At 33.7% G+C, this 22,183-nt stretch overlaps 2 protein-coding genes across 4 annotated transcripts in view; one reads left to right on the forward strand and one right to left on the reverse strand.

The window, feature by feature from the left end:
* Nucleotides 1-1,909, reverse strand: part of LOC116339633 (ras-like protein family member 10B) — a 32,366-nt gene extending 30,457 nt beyond the window's left edge. The window contains exon 1 of the mRNA XM_031765629.1: nt 756-1,909. The gene's annotated coding sequence lies outside the window, so the exon portion shown is untranslated. The remainder of the gene's footprint in view (nt 1-755) is intronic.
* Nucleotides 1,910-2,856: 947 nt separating this feature from the next.
* LOC116339632 (fructose-bisphosphate aldolase) lies at nt 2,857-22,120 on the forward strand. 3 transcript variants are annotated; one of them, XM_031765626.1, is made up of 5 exons: nt 2,857-2,990; nt 5,758-6,157; nt 8,413-8,832; nt 8,906-9,105; nt 21,398-22,120. In XM_031765626.1, the coding sequence occupies exons 2-5, from the start codon at nt 5,779-5,781 to the stop codon at nt 21,491-21,493; spliced, it is 1,095 nt and encodes a 364-aa protein (XP_031621486.1). In that variant the 5' UTR covers nt 2,857-2,990; nt 5,758-5,778; the 3' UTR covers nt 21,494-22,120. The 3 variants fall into 3 exon arrangements, with proteins under 3 accessions (XP_031621486.1, XP_031621487.1, XP_031621488.1); XM_031765627.1 differs by lacking the exon at nt 21,398-22,120 and adding an exon at nt 13,916-14,225; XM_031765628.1 differs by lacking the exon at nt 2,857-2,990 and adding an exon at nt 5,482-5,604.
* The last annotated feature ends 63 nt before the right edge of the window (nt 22,121-22,183 follow it).

Genomic DNA, 22,183 nt, shown 5'->3' on the forward strand with positions numbered 1-22,183 from the left:
ATTCAATTTATTTTGGCAAAAACGAGTGCCTAAAAACCAACATCCGTAGCATGCATTAAAACTCGAACGTTTTATAATTCAGCACATGTGATGACGAAAAATGACACAGTGTGCTTCTCATGTATGACTCACTTAACCAGAGATCACAAATGATAGTCGCCGCAATAAACCAATTACTATTTAAATGAATAACATCGAGTAACCAAACGCTGTGGACATATTTGATTCTAAAAATAATAGTCAAAACAGAACCAATGTAAGTGGTTTACATTCTAAACAACAAACACTGATTTTAGTACACACGCCAAATGGTAGCATACTGATGAAGATGGCCGTGTTAATGAAACACCCTCTGGCCCAAAATTTTTAAGCTGATTACATTGGAAAGCTTTGCTCTTTTTCGATATTGTTTTCATGCCAACGGATTACATTTTGCCCAAGCATTTTTCACCGAAAATTGTTAATCATGATTAGATGAGATGGTTTTAAAATACGTAAATAAGATAATCAAAGTGAATGCATCATTTCAACGAAACTCTGACACAAAAACAAATTTTCCCCAACACCGGAGCAAAATTGACGGTGAATTTATTTTAATCCAAAAGAGAGAAAAAGAAGCGAACTTTTATCTCTTAATTGAATTTACTAAAATGTTTTGTGGAATTTTTCAAGCATTTTCTTCAGAATGATCCGTTCTTTATTTTTGTGTGCACTTTAAGTGTGTGTAGATTTGTTCAAATATAATTAAAACTCACTGGTTTGCATGGAACACGTACGCAAATACACAATAGATTTCTACAATGTCTGTATCTCTGCCTCGTGTTGAAAATTCGAAGGGTTATTTTTCAATTTTCGCAAAGCTTCTTTCCTCAAATTCTCTTCTTCTTATTTGGAGATTTCGGTACACAAAAACACAAACCAACTTCAACTACACTATCAGCGGTAATATTATTTTGAAACTACTCTACTTTTTTGCAATTAAAAAAAAACCACTTTGATCACTATAAACGATAGAGTCGGGAGGGAAAAACAGCACTGCGTTGTGATGAAAGGGATTTATTTCACAAATCCACATACGAATACATGCCAAAGCGCTTGAATCACAACACCCAGTATTCGTTTTTATGTTCGATGCGAAAAACAAGAGTTAAAGCTGATTTTGCAATGTCAACATTCAAGTTATATTATTTTGTGTATATCCGTCTGCTTAATTCATGCCAACATAGAACACACATACGTGCACACACACAACAAATCCGCTAAAATGTATTTATGACAACGCACGCCTCACTATTTCTTTTGTGCTTTTTATATAATTCTCAGCCCAGTAAAGTGATTACACAATAGTGTGAATGTCGCGAAATTCACAAAAAATCCGTCACAAAAACCAACCCGATCGTAATCGATAAATCTGGCAAAAATCTCTCAGCACACTGCACAAATTTCAATTAATTTTTTTTCTTTCGATTGGATTTTATAATACACATAAAATCAAATTTTCAATTTTTTTCCCACAAATTCTCAAATTTGATTGCAATTGACTTAAATTCGTTCCAAGCACTTTTTTCTTTTTCAGCGAAACGAAGTCACTTTCAAAATGCACAGATTCTACGTGATTCGTCGATATGAAAAAAATTTTGCGATAGAAAAAAAATAGATTCAACGGATTCGCTGAATAATATAGCCGAAAAATGATAAATTCAAAACCGAACACGCTAAGGATCGAGATAACCAAAAAAATTCGAATCAAACATAAAAATAAACGAAAACGCTCGTTCGAAAAGTACGTGCCAAAGATGCGTTCACAAAAAAAAAATTGGAATGATGAAAATGGTAAATTGTTTCTATTTTTATGATTACGAAACCACTAGACACACGAGACAGACAAATGCAGGCGCGCACGCGATGCGTTCAATGTTCCAAAATCAACTGATGTATGGGCATCACACAATTTTCTGTCGTTTCGAAGAAACGAGATGAGTGTGCGAAAAATTCAGTTCGGGCTGTTTTGTCTCATTCAGGTTGGATGAGGATGTGAGCGCAAGAACTCTGTTGTTGAATTTTACTCTCACTTACACATCGAGAAATGTTCATCGTCGCGAGAGTCAATCCAGCAAATACTCGAAATGTGTTGCATTTGTTTGCGTGTGTGTGTGTGTGTGTGTGTGTGTGCAATGAGAGAGAGGATGCTGATAGTAAGCACGTTGACTTCGATGTGCCTTTTTATCCACATTTCGCTTGTGTTTTCATCCGACAAATGCCGTATAGCTCACCATGGCACAATGCCAGTGATAAGAACGGGTGCGTATACAGCATCCGTCTGTAGTAACATCATAGCACCATATCAATTTTATTGTGTTCATTTGGCTCAGCATCCATCTCTTTCTCAGTTCCTTTCCTCGATCCGTGTGCATTCAGTTTTGAATAAGTTTCTGTTGAATGTTATCACAATGAATCAAATAGCCTTTCTAATACTAAATATACCTTCTTATTTTGATTTTTGGTGACTACTAATATATTTTTGTCCATTAAGTTCGAAAAAATGTCATTTTTTGTGGGTTCAAATGCGCACAAATACCTTTTGAAATGTTAAGGATCACGAATTTTATTTCACAATTCAAAAATTCTGCTTGGGTACAATGTTCATTGGCCATTCTACATTTCCATGTATAAAATCAATAAAAAAAATTGTCCGAACTAAACTTTCAATGAATATTTTGTGCTTTAAGAGATCAACTTCCACAAGATGGCGTGACAATTCACTGAGTTGCCAACATTGACAACAACATACACGTAGTGAAATCGACCTTCATTCAACCTTTTTGACGTTCGATACTCTATGTATTCATAATACGTGCTCGTTTGCTACGAGATTCACATTTAGTAGCGCGCTAGCTGTGTAAAGAGAGTGTGTTGTCCGATTTCACAGTTGAAATTATTACAAAAAGGAAAACTAATTTCCCAAATTTCTAATTGATTCAAGTGATTTTGTGAGTAACATTTTTGCAACAAATCAGATTTTACATTTTTCGTTTCAATTAAATTGAATAAAACAAGTGTTGTTGTTTTTTCGATGGCACAATGTGTAAATTACACAATTCATAAAAGAACTGTCAACATCGCAATGAAATCGTATTTGTTCTATCAAATAAGAATTCTTTTTTCTCGTACTTACTAAAATTGACTTTGTGATTTTTTTCTACTACGTTGCATCTGAATTCTGATAAGAGTTTATATAATCAATCTTTTTTTTCGATTCAATTGGTCACACGATGGCAAATCGTGTGTATTTGAATGAAAATCAAACGTGTTCGGTTGGGAACAGTGTGTGTGCGCGGTATTTTTTTTTCTTCACTGGATCAGATTGCAAATCCAGCTGTATAAATGACATTGACGTGAAAAGTATAGATATTTTTTATTCATTGTACAGAGAAGTCGCATTTGAAATAACCTTTTGACCAAAGCGCACACACTGTTCTCCTTGTCTCTAGATGTAATAATCGGCTGATGTTATGTAATTGTTCGAAACATTTTGTACTTGTTTATCTCGAATTCCATAGACTGTCATCAGCGTTTAGTCATTTGAAATGGGCAAAAGTATGACGTTAAACACTGTGCTTTAAATGCTGACTAATCAATTTTACGACAATTTTTACGGTATTTTGTTGATAAAAAATTTGCTAAAATTATATTCTTTGTATTACATTGAAAATGTCGTTTAACTTGAAAAAGTGCTCATGCGCTGTGCGGCTGGATGTATCTTTCAGTTCAGAGCAGTGCTAAATTTGTATTCCTAGATACGCGCGTGATAGCGAAAATCATTTTGACAATGAACTGACCTTGAATACACCACTTTATATTCTTCTGTATCAGAACACACCGGGTGTGACGACGTTTTCTTTCTTTTCGCTTTGAAGCAAATGATTATGCTACCACATACACTTGGCAACATCTAATGACATTGTGAAATTTACTTCCGAAACATTCCACATGCAAGTCCATTCAATTTTTGTGAAATTTCGGTTTCAATGGTCACGTCCACAGCGTGCTATTCACACACGCTCACTGTTTCGTTGAAGAATGATTTCAATAATATCGAATGACTTTGCACGAGAAAGGTGAAATTAACACGTCATTTCACTTTACCCGCATACAAGTTTCTTTTTTTGAAGATTTTCATCAGCATCATTTTTTATATCAACTTTTAGAAACTAGAAAAATATAATGAAAATATTTTGTTATTTCAGAGCAGAATTTAAGAGGATTTACTTTTGTATTTATCGTTTTAACGAAATATTATCATTTGATAACGTTAATATTACACCTTTATTTTGACCATGGCCAAATTCCTATTCAAAAGAAAAGTAACAATTTGTGGATCATTTAACGGCGTCGGTTGTTGAAACTCGTGAATGAGATAAAAAAATATATGATCGAATGTCGTTTCATGCGAATGTAGCAATTAGATAAAATTGAAGGAAAAAATAAATAGATTACAAGTACATTGTATATTCAATGTCAATGCTCAATAGCAAGAGAACAATTTGACCTATTTATTTTGGTAGTGTCACATTATAGCAATTGCGACCGAGTTGATTTGAAATCAATGTGATTACATGTGATTCTCATATCATATTACATGTGTTCATCGATGCTATTATGTAAATTTTGCGCGGCGTCCCAAGATAACGATATTCAGAGTCAGATCATGCGAAATTTAACCCGTGAGAAAAAAATTGACAGCTGATTAATTCTCACCGTATTATTATTCAACACGTAATTTGTTTGTGGCCAATTAAGAGATAGAATTCATTGAGATTTACAATGTGCCGTTTCACTTGCTCTTTCCTTTTGCATTGACTCATGAAAACGAGTCGATTTGTTTCAAAGTCAATTCTCAACAAATGCTTTTCATTAACGACTGATCGCATTTCATTGAAAACAGAAAAAAATTGATTCGGGATTGTTGTGTGGTTTTATTTCCAAAAACTTCATGCAAAAGTCTGTTGAACGAGTTTATGGCCATTTCTTTTTTGAGCTCATTGTTTTCATCTGCTTTTGATAATAGCCTGCAAGTGCCTATGGCCGAACTTTGTACCGACCAAGTATTTCTTGTTTTTCTTCAGACACTCCAATGTAAATTGACAACAGAATGTGTAAATAAAGAGTCAAGCCCTTAAACACATATCAAATGATTGAACGTAAACAACATTTACTGGGTTTACACATTTCATATTCAATTTATTTATTGATACACTACATAATGACAGTCAGGCTATGTGATAAGACGATTCGACTCAAATGGTAAATAATAATAATTATTTTTATGTCGGTGTCACATTTAGATGACCCAAAGATTGATCGAATTGCGTTGCATACATTGACAATGTTTTAAATGTATGCATCGAACATTGTATACAAATTGAAGATATTTTTGGTCTTCCGTCAACAATCTGGTTTCGTGTTGCATTTGAATGTATACGAGATTTCCTAACAGAAACGGAATATATGTGGCATGTTCACTTCAGTCGAACAATAGTCGATTTTAGGCAGTTCCTTAAAGCAGATCGATTTGCAACTTCTTCTTGACAGTTTTTTTTATTTGTTTGTACAATTTCACTTTTTGAGTTTTTATTGGAGTTTCATTGTTTGAAATTTAAATAAAGAGAAAATCACTTCCTTCAAAAAGTTTTCATGATTTTTTTTTTTTTTCGTCACGAATATTAATAAATGATTTGTCGATATTTTTAATTTCAGATAAACTAATCAACAAGCAAAATGACTACCTATTTCAACTACCCACCACAAGCCCTTCAAGATGAATTAAAACGCATCGCAAATGCCATTGTTGCACCAGGCAAAGGTATTTTGGCCGCCGATGAATCGGTCGGTACCATGGGAAAACGTTTAACCGACATCGGTTGTGAAAATGCTGACGAAAACCGTCGTGCATACCGTGAATTGTTGTTCACCACTGACGATAAATTGAACGAAAACATCTCCGGTGTCATTCTTTTCCACGAAACATTGTACCAGAAAGCCGCCGATGGTACACCATTCGTTGACTTGTTGAAGAAGAAGGGAATCATTCCAGGAATTAAAGTTGATACTGGTGTTGTTGACTTGATGGGTTCAGAAGGAGAATGCACCACACAAGGTGAGTCAAATTAACAATAAAATACGAAACAGTCACTATTTTATTTGTGAAAAAGTTACTGTATTTTTCCATTGATAACAGCTGATTATAGAAGAGAGTAGTATGAAAACCCTTGATATCTGTTTGACGTTTCAATTTCTTAACCGTCAACGGCGCCATCTGTTGATCAGATTCCGAACACAAAGCTTACTGCCTTAGCTTTTTCGAAGAATAAAGCTTAAGCATTGATCACATGCTGTGAGTTTAAAGCATGTCGCTTCACAAGCGATATTGTTTCCATTTAATTGATTTTAACGTTGCAACACAATACGTTATGATACTTATAGCGTTCAATGGATACTTTAGCGGAATTTTAGTGGCAAAATGCATTTGAATTGACTTTCAAGAGTTCGCTCTTATTTGAACACTACTTGGTACATTGATTTCCCATTTACGACGTGCATTGCATAAGGTGTTATTTTTATTTCGATAGAGTTGCAAAGCTAAGAAAGCAACAACATCACTTGAATCGAAACAGATTTCATATATGTTTCATCAATATTGTGTAAATTGTCTCTCGTAAATACAGCTGATTTTGAATTCAAAGCAATACACTTTTAGCCCTTTCGACGTTGTACGTGGTTGACGCTCGGTTTTTTTTCAATACATTATGTTTTTTCTCTGCTAATTTTGTCAACGATGTGTCAGTGCATTCACTGTGCATCGCACGTTTTCGAATGGATCTGGACAAATAAATAACTTCTTTTGCAACATTCACAAAGCACTAAATAAACTGACCGCTCCAATCGAAAAAGACATACAAAAAATCCTTGAAAGTTGTTAATATTCACTTGGGAGTTTTAAAAATGTTCAAATGTAAAGTGTCCCACACATTTCCTGTCTTGAAAAGATTTTACAAACGAAAAGTTTTTAGAAGATGAAAGTCGTCACATAGACCAACCCCTTTTTTCCGCAATAAATGGCAATATGCGCAATTTTTTTTCTTCGCAAAATAATATCGTCGGAGATACCATAAATTTTGTTTGAAAAAATGCATTCAAATTTCCCATTCGTGTGCATGTAAGCGCACCAATCTTGTTTGCGGTTATTCTATATTTATATTGTAAAGCCATAAGCGTATTTTCTTGTAGTAGTTAAATTTGTTCGTTGGAGAAGAAAAGATAAAAACGAAACCGCGCTTATGCAATTTGTTTTGCAATATTTTCTAAAGATACTTTGTATTAATAAAATCCTAAAGATAGAGAGATTGTTATAATCGTAATGGAAAAAAGACAAGAAAATGGATTTTATACGATTAGACTCGACGACACCACAGTAAAATTCATTCATATTAAATTGTACGAATGACGGAACTCCTACAAGCGATTTTACATGGCAGTTCAACGTGCAAGTTAAATACCAATCGAATCAAATGTGGAATTTAATTTAATACCTATGCAACAAAAGAGAACCATGAAATGCGAAAACTATACAAACATACAATCAGTTACACTCAATAAATATTCAAGACAATAAAATTTGAACGCTTCGAAAATCAATAATTTATCTATATGACTTGGAGTAATTTAATTTTATTTGTCGAACAAGTAGAAAGATGTACAAAACGAGGTGTGTATGTGTGATTGTGGGTAAGCGAAAGCGCCAGCAATCAATCCAAAAACAGATACTGTTGATTCAGTAAATTAAATTCTATCGTAAGTGATGTGGAAAAACAGTAGTGATTTTATATTTGTTCTTTTTTTTTTCTGTACGAGTATAATCATCAAATTGAATGCAGTTTGCATTATTGATTTCAATCAATTTGAAAAGTTTCCATTCATCGGCAAATTCTCTTCGACGTATATATATTCGGTGATTGATATTAATTCTGCCCGTTTCTCATTTGAAATGAATGATGCAATTCAATGAATTCAACTGTCGAACTTATTCAATCATTTCAAAAGAATGCGCCTTTTTTATGCATTATACCTGTAATTTTTTTAAAATAAATTTTTTATCGTCAACAAATGGGAAAATTCCTGATTTGTTCGAAGTGACAAGGTTTGGCATTGGCAGTGACCTTTTCGTTCAATGTCATACTTTTTTTTTGATAAAATATCATTTGTACCAGCCGAATTGTTGATTTTATTCGACCACCGGAAACACTGAATTCATTGATGCATGAAAAATTCATCGCGCAAATAATGGAGTTTTATTCAATTACGGTTTTATAATGATTTTTTTCTGTTCTTTTATTTCTTCACCCAATCGAATAGGTTTGGACAACTTGAACGCTCGCTGTGCACAATACAAGAAAGACGGTTGCGATTTCGCCAAATGGCGTTGCGTTTTGAAAATCGCCAAGAACACACCAAGCTACCAAGCCATCATGGAAAATGCTAACGTTTTGGCTCGTTATGCATCAATTTGCCAAGCTAACGGCATCGTTCCAATTGTTGAACCAGAAATCTTGCCAGATGGCGATCACGATTTGGATCGTAGCCAAAAAGTCACCGAAACTGTTTTGGCCGCTGTATACAAAGCATTGAACGATCATCATGTTTACTTGGAAGGTACATTGTTGAAACCAAACATGGTTACACCAGGTCAAAGCTGCCCGAAACGCTCAACCGCTGCTGAAATTGGTTTGGCCACCGTCACCGCTTTGCGTCGCACTGTTCCAGCCGCCGTTCCAGGTAAACTTTTGCAAACATCATTTTATTCAAAAGGACCAATTTAATGAATTTAATTTGTTGATTTTTTTTTCAGGAGTCACATTTTTGTCAGGTGGACAATCAGAAGAAGAAGCTTCAGTCAATTTGAATGCCATCAATCAAGTTCCATTGTTGAAACCATGGGCATTGACCTTCTCGTACGGTCGTGCATTGCAAGCATCCGTGCTCCGTGCATGGGGTGGCAAAAAAGAGAATGTTGCCGCTGCCCAATCAGAATTGCTCAAACGTGCTAAGGTCAGTATAAATATGCCAATATATTTATATCCCATTGCAAGTTGATCGTTTGCTTGGGTTTTGGGTTTTTAAACGGGGGTTGTTGGGATGGTACATAGGAAATAATCTAACACTGGAATATATGTATATGAAACGAAAGTGGATATTTTCGTTTGCATTTATTGTGATAAAAAAGTTTTTTTTTTTGAATTGCTGGCAAATGAATGCCAAATGGAATTCACATGATTGTATTAATCAGAAAATTCTACATTCGACATGAATTTATACGTATATCCATGCAATACGCATTTCAGATGTGTACGGTTCATTTGATGTATAGTTCATTTGGGACGAGATGTATTTTATGGCATGGCATAGAAGATGCATTCATTCCAGGATTGAAAGCAATGAAATGAATTTATAGAATTGCATTCACATTCTGCTATCGCCATTTACAGTCTTCAGATGGATAAAAACAGTCAGTGGTTGATTCATGTGTGTGTGTCGATTTCAAAATCGCATACTTTTCGTACTTTTCATTCGTTCTATCAATGGAATTCATTATTGAACTTCGACGCAACAGCATAACAATCACGGTAAAATATCTCAATTAATATGCATCGATTGATGTTTTTTTTTTTTAAAAGGACATAAGAAGCAACATACATTACTGTTGAAATATTCAATGTATGGTTTGTGTGTTGTTTATTGGACGTCATTTTTTATTGGTGAAAAATCGATCGAAAAATTTCACCCGTTGCATTGCATATTAATTGAATGCATGGAAAATTAATTGAATGATAAGCCAAATGCAATTTCAGTGCATATCATAGTCGAACCACCTCATTTCGACACGCCAACCATAATCAGATAGCCTTTGTTTTTCCACATTGGCTCTCCATTGTTAAATTTTCAATCTTTATTTATAGGTATATTGTACGGCAAACACAAATTTTCCATTTTATTTACTGCAAACTTCACCATTGAAGAGCCACAAATATCAACTTCATTCTCCAAAATATTCGTATTTATAAAAAAATCGACCGAATCTCATGCCATTTTTTGAGTGAAATGTGTTTGTGAAAAAATTCAAGTGCGGTTGGTAATACAATGAAACATAAAAAAAATCGATGACACTTCAAGTGCCAGAAGCAATACCGAAACAATGTTTTGTTTTTCTCCATTGACCGTAAATCGATTTCGTTCAACAAATTACTTTTCGTTCACATTCAACCACGCGTTTTACTCTGTCATTAATAGTATACCTATTATTATATCCAATTTATTGCAACGTCTACTTTCTAAACATATGCACTGCAAAATATGATGAATGCTATTATCATTATCAATGATAACACCTCATAAATTAACGGACATGCATGTCGGTCGATGTGTCAGTTGCACTAGCGGCGATAAGCCATCTCTTTAGCACTATATCTATATATATATAAATGGGAAAATAAATAAACAATCATGAAAAGCATCAAATTAGAAATATGCATGAAATGGGAACGTTGTGGAAATATTCTGATGCTCTTCAGTTTTGTGTTTTACGTTGCAGCGTTAATTAGTGCAACTGGATTTGTGAGCTTTAAACTTGAGCTCATTTTGAGTTTAAACTCAACGATTCAAAAACACACTCATTTCAAAGTGAGTTGAGCGAAAAACTCTCGGCTCAAATTTATGAGTGGAAGTCTCAAGCTCGACAATCGTTTCATCCATAAAAGGTTCATAAGCAAAATGAGATTTAGTACATAAAACCAACACAATTCGATATGTATATCAAACCTGTTGAAAGCAATCAAAGTTCGAAATTGCTGCTGCAAATGAAATCCATTTGAATACTATTTACAGTTTTTCTTTCAAAAGAGAGACAGAAATACAGTGGGGGGGCGAAATATGAAGAGATCTTTCTTTAAAACAGTACAAATTTATCGGCTTTCATTTTCATGACCTAATTTTAGGGAAACTGCTTTTTGTTGTTGAAAATAAACCATCATTTATGGATGTGATTTAATGCTCCCTGTTGAATGACCTTAAAATTGTCGTCCCATTCCAAAACTCGATGTTCATCATGGAATATCAAAAAATTTAAGTTTCAATTTCCGGCATTGTTGCTCATGTTTAACTGCAAATTGAAGTCAATTCGCAGTTTGATGATTGAAACCAAAATAACATGCAATAGAGTTGCACACACGGAAATCATTACACTCACTTTTAGTCAAGTGAATTTATCTTATTTGCCATAAAGTGTACTCTTTACATGAATGGCTGCTGATTTTCATTAAATGGGAGGATAAAGTCCTTAACGTCAACGTCATAAAAACATTGATGTACACAATTTTTGTGTTTGAACGTATTTCTCGAAATCAAAATCGCTTTTCATATCCTCAATGTTGTCGTCAGTTCACTACATGCATGGCTATTATCGTTTTGTGCAATCGAACAAAAGATCTTCATTTTTCTTCGTAAATTCTATTGAATCAAGCTCATTGACTAGCTTTATGCCATGTTATTGAATTCAATCGAATCATAATCCACCTGATGTCATAACTGTAACATTTCTATCATATCTGCTTTCGGTTTTTTGTCATTCCAAACGAACCGAAAGAAATCGAAGCGAAAATATAGAATTTAGGTCATTTCTATGACGATAAACTGATATTCTACAGAAAATGATTACTTCTTAAACAGTTTTTTTCTTCTTATATACACATATTCCCATTTGACCAAATGGCTATTTGAGATATGATTCGTGTGCTTGTACTTAAAAATAGCACATTGATTGGAATTTCTTCGAACTAAATATATTTATATTGCTAGTTTTGTAAGTAGATATCAAGAAACCTAGCTGTAAAGGTTTCGATGTCATCATTTTCAACATTACATATCGCCAATATTTTGTTCATTTTCATCGTTCTTATTTCAATGAATTCAATATCGTCACTCACTCATTCATCAGTTAATATCTTTTGAAATGTTTATCATAAAATGAACACCAAAGTACCAATTTTTATCATAAGTTATTTTCTTACTTATTTGCTACATGCTTGGGGAATTTCCATTTCAATGCATTTTAAGTGATAAATACATATGGAGCAGTAAAACAGTATAGCGTATAAAATCATATATGAGTTATGTACATGAATTTCCTGTCATCCAGCATTATTACTACTATCCTGTTCAAGTGATTGCTGACTAACGATTACATTTTTTCGCTAGAGAAATTTCTCACTCAAATTCTCGGAATTTTTTCTCCACAGTCACATTGAAAGTGACAATATTGCGCTCATGTCCAAAAATTCCCTCGTTTACGAAAATAAATAAAACGATTGCATTCACAACCGAAAAAAACATTCATATTAAAGAGCACATTCGTACATCGCTCATCTTGAAAAGGGTGGAGAGCAAACAAAAAAAAAACATATGCGAAAAACTACAAAACTATGCATTTTTGAAATGAAAAAGAGAATTGCAAAAAAAGAAGTATCCTTCAACTACAGCGACACTGTTTAGAATTGAAATCCAAAGGGATGGACGACACTTGTAACAATGGCTTCTTTTCAATTTTTTTCCCAATGAATACAGATAAGCATTGGCAAACATCATGCAAAACGGTATTTCGTTTAAACTTGGCATGTGTCACCCCTGATGTTTTGATATTATTTCATTTTGTGTGTTTCTCTTGCTGTGTGAGCTTCGCTTGATAAAACAAATAAAGAAGCTCAATTCAAATTTAAGTTCGAGTTGTAAATGGAACGGAGGGAACGCAACAGAAAAAAATCTGTTTTATTTCATTTAAAATGTATCGAGGTCATCCGTTTCGATTCTAACCAATAAAAAAATAAACACAACAACGAAAACGACAAAATGGAATGCATGCTTTTTTCTGATTTTTATCTGCAATTTGTTTGGTAGTTGCCCTTTTGCCAGTGCACACAAACATATACCATCACATCATCAAATGGATTTCGATGAAAAGCTGTATTTGCTTGCAACCAATCAATTGTTTCACCCCGATATTTCCTCATGCCAAAAAGATATCAGGAGAGACACACACAGCGTGCATAATACTGTAACTGAATACATACTCGCTTACGGCCAATTTACTAAATGCAGTGCCTTAAATATGCATGGAACTATCGTCACAAATACACCATTTTTAAGTTTTCGGTTCAATGTATGGAATTCACCGTTTGTGAAAAACATTTTCTTTTTCATGCATTTTAAATTCAAAAATACCATTTGCATCACGTTGTAAATTTTGCAAACTTTTTTCATGTGCAACATGCACGAGAGACACACAGAAAAAACATAACAAGACATTCATTAAATACTTAAGATAAAGAAAGTATAATATATAATGTAACATTCTATTTAAAAGTTGGTGTATATTATTCATTCGCATCCTGTCATACCGCAACATATTCTTGCTTGGAGAAACTTCATTGGTTTTTTGCATTCAGCACATTAACAATGGTTTTATTATTTAACGGTGTTTGTTGGTGCTTTTCCTTTGTGTGTTTTGTAACTAATTTTTTTCTTTGTTCTTTTTTTCTCTCTCTTGTGTTTAACGCGTATTACGATGTATTATAAAATCCTTTGCCGAGGATAATGAACATTTAAATGAACATTTCAAAATGACATATTCTATCGTATCGTCAACATGCACATTTATTCCAACGGCACCCCGTTGCATCCTGCATCCTTGCACCCTGAACTCAATTATCCCGAAATCAAACAAACAAACAAAAACTCATGCGGGTTGAATCCATATGAACACGCACACAATTCCTGTGGTTACACATTCTGATTGAATTAACTCAAACAGGCTAATGGATTGGCAAGCCAAGCCAAATACGTTCCCGGATCGATTCCATCGTTCGCCGGCAATGCCAGTTTATTCGTTAAACAACATGCATATTAGATATCTAAGAAAGAAAAAAATACATCTTTTGCCTCACATAATATATCAAAAATTCAAATTTAGTTTTAAGCATTTAATTTTAAAATTCAATTTGAATGACTTGCACTGGTGTTATGATAAAAGAAAACAATGCCACAAGAACTTCAAAAAAGTTTTTACTGAAAACAACGAAACTTCATGAAATAAATTTGTTTTGTCAACTTATTTAATTAAACTGAATGAGCTAAAAATGGAATATGGAACGGGCGGAGTGGTTATAAGTCGTCGAAAATATTTTCATGTTATAAAAAGACTTGTTTAATTTCATCTTATAAATAAAAATAAAAAAATAAGATTAGCTTTTGGATTATGCACTTAAATCTTCATCGTTCACGTTGTTATATAAATAGTGCGATGAGTAAGTTAAGATTACGCGGATAAGATTTCCAGCCTCATTGAAATGCGGAATGTGAACTGTATTACATGTAAACTAATGGCTAAAAGTAAAGTTGAAAAACATTAACAAAGCCCCAGTGACGTCAATGTACAACAATCACATCACTACCATCCAGAAACATGGGTAAAATTAAAAAAAGTGCTTTTTCATTAAAAAATTATACGGTGGCAAAGAATCCATCGTCTGTTTTACAAAAATTTTATTATGAGTGCACATCAAACGACTTTCAGGAATTTTTGTTTCTTATTCGCTGTGTGTTGAGAGTGTGTGGAAATTTCTTTGAATTAATTTCGTTTCTGCTAACCAGCCACTTTTATTAAACGAATCTCTTTTCGATTAGTTCAACCGAGACAAGGAATGTTGCTAAAATAAAAATACATTTGCACTATATGAACTTCGTGTCGAGTATATCCCTTTAATATTTCACTGTTTTCATTAGCGCTCCAAGCTTGTAATCCACTCTTCAATGTTCATCATTAATTAGATGCCGAGGATGGCTTGGATGCAGTTTTTTTTAAAGACACGCAATGGTGTCAACAAAGCAAAAGTGCATTCACTTCAGATGATCGGCAAAGTGAATTTTATTACATGAATCGTGTGCAATTGCAATCAAATTGCGAGAACTCGGATTTGCACTGGGCCGTCCTTAAATTGCAATTGTTTTGCTATGAGCAAAAACGGATTTCCGTTTAGGTGCAAAATTAAATTCTCACTTCGCTGAAATGATTGTCAATTTCCATTGCAACGTCTTTTGCCAGCCAATGTTTACCACACCGATGCTAGTGCACCAACGGCGGTGTGTGTTTTATCTTATTCATGTCTTATCGACATCTTATTCGTTTCTACGATATTATATCTTGTTGCAACAGGTTTATCTTTCATCACGATAGATTGCCGTGCAAAAGAGTACACCGTTTAAATTAAAGAGTGAAATGTCGTTTACTAGGTAAAGAAGCGCAGTTCCGTTGTCATATAATTGCAATTGTTTCGACTTTTACGTGAACCCACAATGTCAAATGGTACATTCATCAGCACCTGATACTACTGCTTTTTTTTGCTATATTGAATGATCTTTTTCCATCCATTCTTCGCACCAGAGCACCTCGACATTATCTCAAAGTGACTTTTATCATTTAATTATTGCAATCCAATTCCTGTGTTACCTTACCCAATTTCCAAGAATTGTGCTCGAAATTGTATCCTCATTTAAAATAAACAGGCGAGAGGAATATTTCCGCACGTTCACGTGCGCGAGGTACACAGTTAGATTAAATCAGAGCCATGTTAATTTGAGCAACCCACGACCATCTAATAATAAACGAAACAAGATGGAAAATCTTTACCGTGCGCATGGGAAAAATTATTCAATTTCCTGGACACGCTTCGCATATACTGAATTAGAAATCCAAAATACAGGTTTCGATGGCTTTTATTAAAAAGTTCTTTTTAGATACCACTTTTTTGTGCTTTCAACTTATTTTTTCATCAAAGATGAATACAAATTTTCACTTAACCTTATGCTCAATTGACAAGCGATGTTGAGCTCCCATCGAAATCTATACAAGTGTGTCATACAAAAAGAAACCAACGGAGATGAGAACGATGGCAAAAGAAGCATCACAATATTATTTATTTGCGCATAGAGAGTAAATTGAATACGTGCTGGTGTTTGAATTACAATAAAATTGAAATCAATAATATATCGAACAGGGTGTTGAAGCGCACACAAACATTTACATAAACAAAAATTGTGAGAATATTGATGAGAACGGAAGTGCACACGACAACACGCAATATTTATTTTGTGAAGAAATTGAAATGAAATGACACAAGGAAATTTGGTTTTTTCTCTCTCACAATTTTCAACGAAATTTCACATGACGGAAACCAAAATGCTCGTACTAATGAAAATTGGGCGCGCAAAAGAGTGACAAGTATCTATGATTATTATTACGACTGTGAAAATAAAATTATATACGCAAACGTTTCGATTTTCAATGCGAAACCAACTCAGCAGTTTCTGATCTAGAATTCTAATGCGAGTAAATCGAATGAAAATCAATTGCAATTTGTTCAGAATAAATAAATGAAAAAAAAAGCGAGAGATAGAGAGAGAGTGAGAGAGAGAGAAAAAACGATCACAAAACGGAATAATAAATTCAGTCATTGTCGTTGCGGATTCTATTTTGCTATGTATTGGATAGCAAAAGGAATAAAACAGTCGCACAATAAAAGAGGAAAAAAGAGAATTGCATCTTTTATCCGTTTCGACCTTCAAACGTTTGTATTTGACAATGCACAGTCGCGCACCAACAGTCACCGAGCTTTTAAATAATGTGTGGTTGCAATTGTTTCGACAACAAAAATAACATCAAGCAAAATGCAATTCAATTTCGATCCCAAGCGTCGTCGTCGTCTTCGCTTGACCGCTCTCTCTCTTTCTCTCTTGGACGAGTGCCGTACGTACACTCACACTATCTATTTCCCTATTCAACGCCGTCAATGAATTCATTGTTGCGTCTAATAATACGTGATGTTTATACTACAGTAAAAGCACAAATGGCGAAATAAACATGAAACGTTATTAATTTTTCCCCATATGTTTGATAGAATATACATACAGAATGTATAAATTCATTCGGTTTGCTTTTCATGCGATTTTTTTTGTGGTGCATTGCTATTTTTATCACATGATGTATATACATTAGGGTGTTTCCACATGAAAAATATTAAAAAGTGGCTATTATCATTTTGAAGAGCGTTAAATTCTGTATAAGATGATTTGATTTTTGATACTGATTGGTTGCCGATGTCACTTCCTGGACTAAAAACACATTTGTAGATTGATTTCATGTCGCATTCACGCCAAAATCTGTAATTGATGAAAATATAAGATTGAACAAAATTAAAAACATGAAAAATAATTTTAATATCAAAATAATTGCCTAAATATTAACAAAAGTAACACAAAAACTCACAATTTTACCACAATAAACCAAAACAATGCAAATTCGCCAATTCATTTGACAGAATGACATTTGAAGCGTGATTCGCTCACGCATGACAAATGACAGGTTATGTGTCAAATGAATTGGCAATTTTGCATTGTTTTGGTTTATTGTGGTAAAATTTTTAGTTTTTGTGTTACTTTTTAAATATTTAAGCAATAATATTGATATTAAAATTATTTTTCATGTTTTTAATTTTGTTCAATCTTAAAATTTCATTAATTACAGATTCTGGCGTGAATGCGACATGAAATCAATTCACAAATGTGTTTTTAGTCCAGGAAGTGACATCGGCGACCAATCAGCATCGAAAATCAAATGATCTTATACAGAATTTTACGCTCTTCAAAATGATGCTAGCCACTTTTTGATATTTTCCATGTGGAAACACCCTAATATACATACTTCATATTTGGATTAGATCTCATAATAATTCTTTTGTTTGATTTTTCTCGTGTTTTCGATCTCTCTCTCTCTCTCTCTCTCTCTCTCTCTCTCTCAATCTCTCTACATACTGAATTTAGATCTTCCGGTCGTGACAAGGACTTAATTCACTTTCTCTCTTTATGAATTCCAATTCAATTTCATTTAACTAAGTTTCTTTTAAGTGCTTTCGATGGATGTACATTAAATGTGTACACAATTAAAATGCTTTCAATGAAAGTTATGTTAATTGGAAGGCATTTATTCGAAAACCACACAAATTCCGAACCATAATCGTCAACTGGTGAGATGATTCAATCATCCTTCCGAGATACTTCCGTTTGTGCTTTTCTTTATACTATTGTACTTTCCTTGATTCCGGAGCAAACAGATTTTAGAATTATTATTCATATCTTTATATTATATGAACGAGATACGCTCGTTTTCCCAGTTTTGTTTCCTCGACAAAAATATTTGTACATTACGTTTTTATTGATGATGAAATCGTAAAAATAAAATTGTATATGATCTTCTTGGGAATTTGATGTCAACACAAATGAAATCGGCACGAGTGCAAATTAAATTATATCGCTCCATTTTATTTTCGCCACGTGCACCACCTTTTTTCTCTCTCCTATCTTTCACTCTTGATGTGATGCAGTTGACGCGTATGTCTCTGAGTGAGCAATGAAACAAAAGTTAATCATTTTACTGAAGTGCAGCGGACAGCAACACTTAGTTGCACTGCTTTTTTTCATCTTGTGACAGCCGGGAAACGATGAAAATCAAGCATTCTCATTTCGCATGGGAATGAACAGCGAACATAAAAAAAGAACTCCAGGCATAGCTTGGTAATGGTTAAGTGTTGCTCTTTGATCCATTTCACTCACTTTTCCCGGTGATGAAAGTTATAATTAATTTACACCGAACTTTTATCATCTATCATTTGAATGCACAAGAAACGTGTCGATGCACAATGATTTCACTCACTCGCTCTCTCACCGTTCATAATTTTCCTGGAATTTATTTGCAAAACGAAAAACTTTTGATTCAATTGGTCTTTTGTACATCCCGTGCAAAAATGGAGAGAGAGAGAGAGAGAGAGAGAGAGAAGCGATGAGATGTGAAATGGGTGAAAAATCTCCCTAGGTGAATCAAAGTGCTAAAAAAATAATTACAGAATGGCATTCAAACATTTCAAAATTGAAAATGTTTGTTTCATTCAAATGAATGTTTAAAATATACACACTTTTGAAAATGGGTTTCGGAGCGGGTTCTTAAATAAACATTTGGCCGCAACAAGTTGAACCGAAAATATGTGCCATTGTGGAAAAACACCAGCACCACAAAACTATTCATAGCACTACATATTCATACTACAGAAACATATAAAAGGGAAGAGTGTGTTACTAAGTGCGGTGTGAGTGCTTTTTTTTGTTCGTATAAAATGATGATAGACTCGGAAATTCTCTACAGAAATACCGATGTGCCAGGTAACGTCTAATGGCATATTTTCGTTTCGTAAAGTTGTTCAGATTACAAATGAAATTGATTCGGTTACGCTTTGGTGAATGCTGCCAACGTGAAGTAATTTTGTTTTTTTGCATCAAATGAGATGCAGCGTCTAGAGAATGAAAGAACATTTCGTTGAATAAAACATTTCGAATATACAGATTGAACATCATGTTATTTATTTTTTCTTATTTTTTGCTTGCTCTCTCACTTCTGTATTATGAAACATGTAAAATGGTGAAGATTTTCAATGCATTTTTCGTCTTAAATAAATCAGAGACTTATGTAGTTTCAAGTGCATTTTCTTCATGGTATATGTATGTGAAGCGAGAGAAATACCAGATTAAGTTAAATCATCGTCAACGTTAATCGTAAATATTGGAATTTCCTACAGCAAATATGAAAACATCATATCCGTCAAATCATATTAGAGCTGTCAAGGCGCGACGATAGTTTATTAAATTGCCAAGCCTTTCAGTTGGGATTTAAGTGGAACTTTGAGTAATATGATCCAATTTTCTTGCTGACACATTTTTCATAATGGTCTCTATTCGTTCCTACCGAACGCACAAATGTACGACCTTCATGGAATTTGCTATTCGAATGCTGTTCAAAAACGATTCATCTCGTCAGATGATTTAAAATGTCCACGATTTTAATTCTTTAGAGGAAACATTTTAATTATGTATCATCTAACAAATGATATATCGTCATCAATTTTTTACTCTCGCTTGTGCGAAAAAATATGATGACAAATACTTTGTTAATTACATTAATCGTGTGATAATTGAAAGCAATAGTTCCTGTCATATGTTAAATAACCGAACGATTACCTCATTTTTATTCATTCCGCAAAGACTCTTTCAGAGAATGTGGCACATTTTGGAGTAAATCGCTCAACATAAAACTATAGCAGCACTTCAGTGCAAGCATCCCACACAACTTAATTACGACACAGTACAACATAAATTTAATGATTCTTATTGTGTGTCATCATACAATCAATGTGCATAGTTTTGCAAGTGAAAATTCAATTATGCAAGTTTTAAAATGAAAATTGTTTGCAATGAATTTAAATTTTCTAAAATTGCTACCTCGTTTATTCATCCAAATGGTTTGACTTTATAAACAGGTTTCGCTCATATTAAATTCATTTGTCCATATTACTGACTACGTGTTTCCATTTATCGATTTCCTTTGACCGCCGTCAATTCTATTTGAAATTCATTTGAGTGGCAAACATTTCATCGCGTGCAAATACATAAATACACACTGTGTGATGAGTCGGACTAGCTCATTGATCGATGCCAGTGCCTTTTTTTCTGTGTATTGTACTTTATTTTTGGTGCGAGATGAAATAACATTGGAAATATTTGAATAAATCGAACGCCAGAAAAAAAAGTATTTGACTTTGTGTAGAAGCGTTGATGTGTAAAATATAAACGTAAACTAGAAATTGTAAACGAAACGATTTGAATTTAAAATGGATGCGATTTTGGTGTTGGGGGGTATACTGTAAACCATATGGTCGATGTCATGTCGGTCAATTGACTCGTTCACGAATCATTTGCTTCGGTTCGATGGCATTGGTCAAATCAAGCGAAAAAGAGGTTTTTTTTCTCGGTTTGGTACTTTTTGTTTGCATTGACGCTTCGTTTTCGCAATTGAACTGTTGGGAATTCATCGACATTTCCCTGGATATGTCATTAGAATTCCATGTACGAATGTAAAATTGCCAACACCGAAATAAGAAACCTTTTTGCACGAATTCATTCCACTCGTATCTTTTTTATTCGTCTATTTTCAATGAAAATTGTCAACGAATTTGTATGAAGTTCGCGTAACTTACAGCATCGGTTATTCACCGAGGCTAATCCAACCCAAAGATGATTGACTTGAAATGTTCACATTTTCATATAACCTCTTCAATTGGATTTTATTCTTGAAACTATAAATAAACACATTTTTTGATGGATTCGTTCTTATTTTCTTTTTTCTCATTGACAGGCCAACGGTGATGCTTCATTGGGAAAATACGTTGCTGGTAGCGTATCTGGTGCTAGCGGTGATAAAGGATTGTTCGTTGCAAACCACGCTTACTAAACACATCAAGCAAAAAATTACCACCTTGAACTACATTTGTCGTGTTTTTTTTTTGAAGAAATTTTGTGCGACGTAGCAAAAGAAACCTATTCTCATCGAACAACATCATCTCAATTCAAACAAATATTATATAGAATTGATTTTCGATTCGATTGCCTCAGACCATCATATTTAGCATCATTGTGTTTTATATACTATTATTTTCTATCTTTCTTGCTTGGTTCAGTCGTTTTTTTCCTTCTCTCTATTCTCTCTGAGAGTTGTGTGTGTATTTGATTGGCAATTGATTTGTTTGGCGTATGTTCAACAGCTGACGGCAACAATTTTTCATTTGGCAATCGACCAGATTTTTATGCAATATGAGGAACAGCATGATTACTTACCCAACTTTCAGAACAACCAAACAAAAAAAAAATACTACGAACCATGTTTTAATCGAGATTTTATTATTTTAACTAAGTTAGTGTTGTTGCGATTTGATTTTTCGATTTGAAAAACTGTAATTAACAATAATTTCCGATGAAAAAAAAAAACAAGAAATCATAGATAGTTGTTATATAGTTTGAGGCGAAGTTTATCTTCATCTATTTATCAATAAAAGTGAAAATAAAAATTGCACAAATCATTCATTTTTTTTTTTCTTTCTTCCTTTTGCTAACATTTGCAACGAACATGAAAGGTTTTGTCTTG

This window comes from Contarinia nasturtii, unplaced genomic scaffold (genome assembly GCF_009176525.2).
Source record: "Contarinia nasturtii isolate CC-2019 unplaced genomic scaffold, AAFC_CNas_1.1 Cnas_scaffold_533, whole genome shotgun sequence".
Taxonomy (NCBI): Eukaryota; Metazoa; Arthropoda; class Insecta; order Diptera; family Cecidomyiidae; genus Contarinia; species Contarinia nasturtii.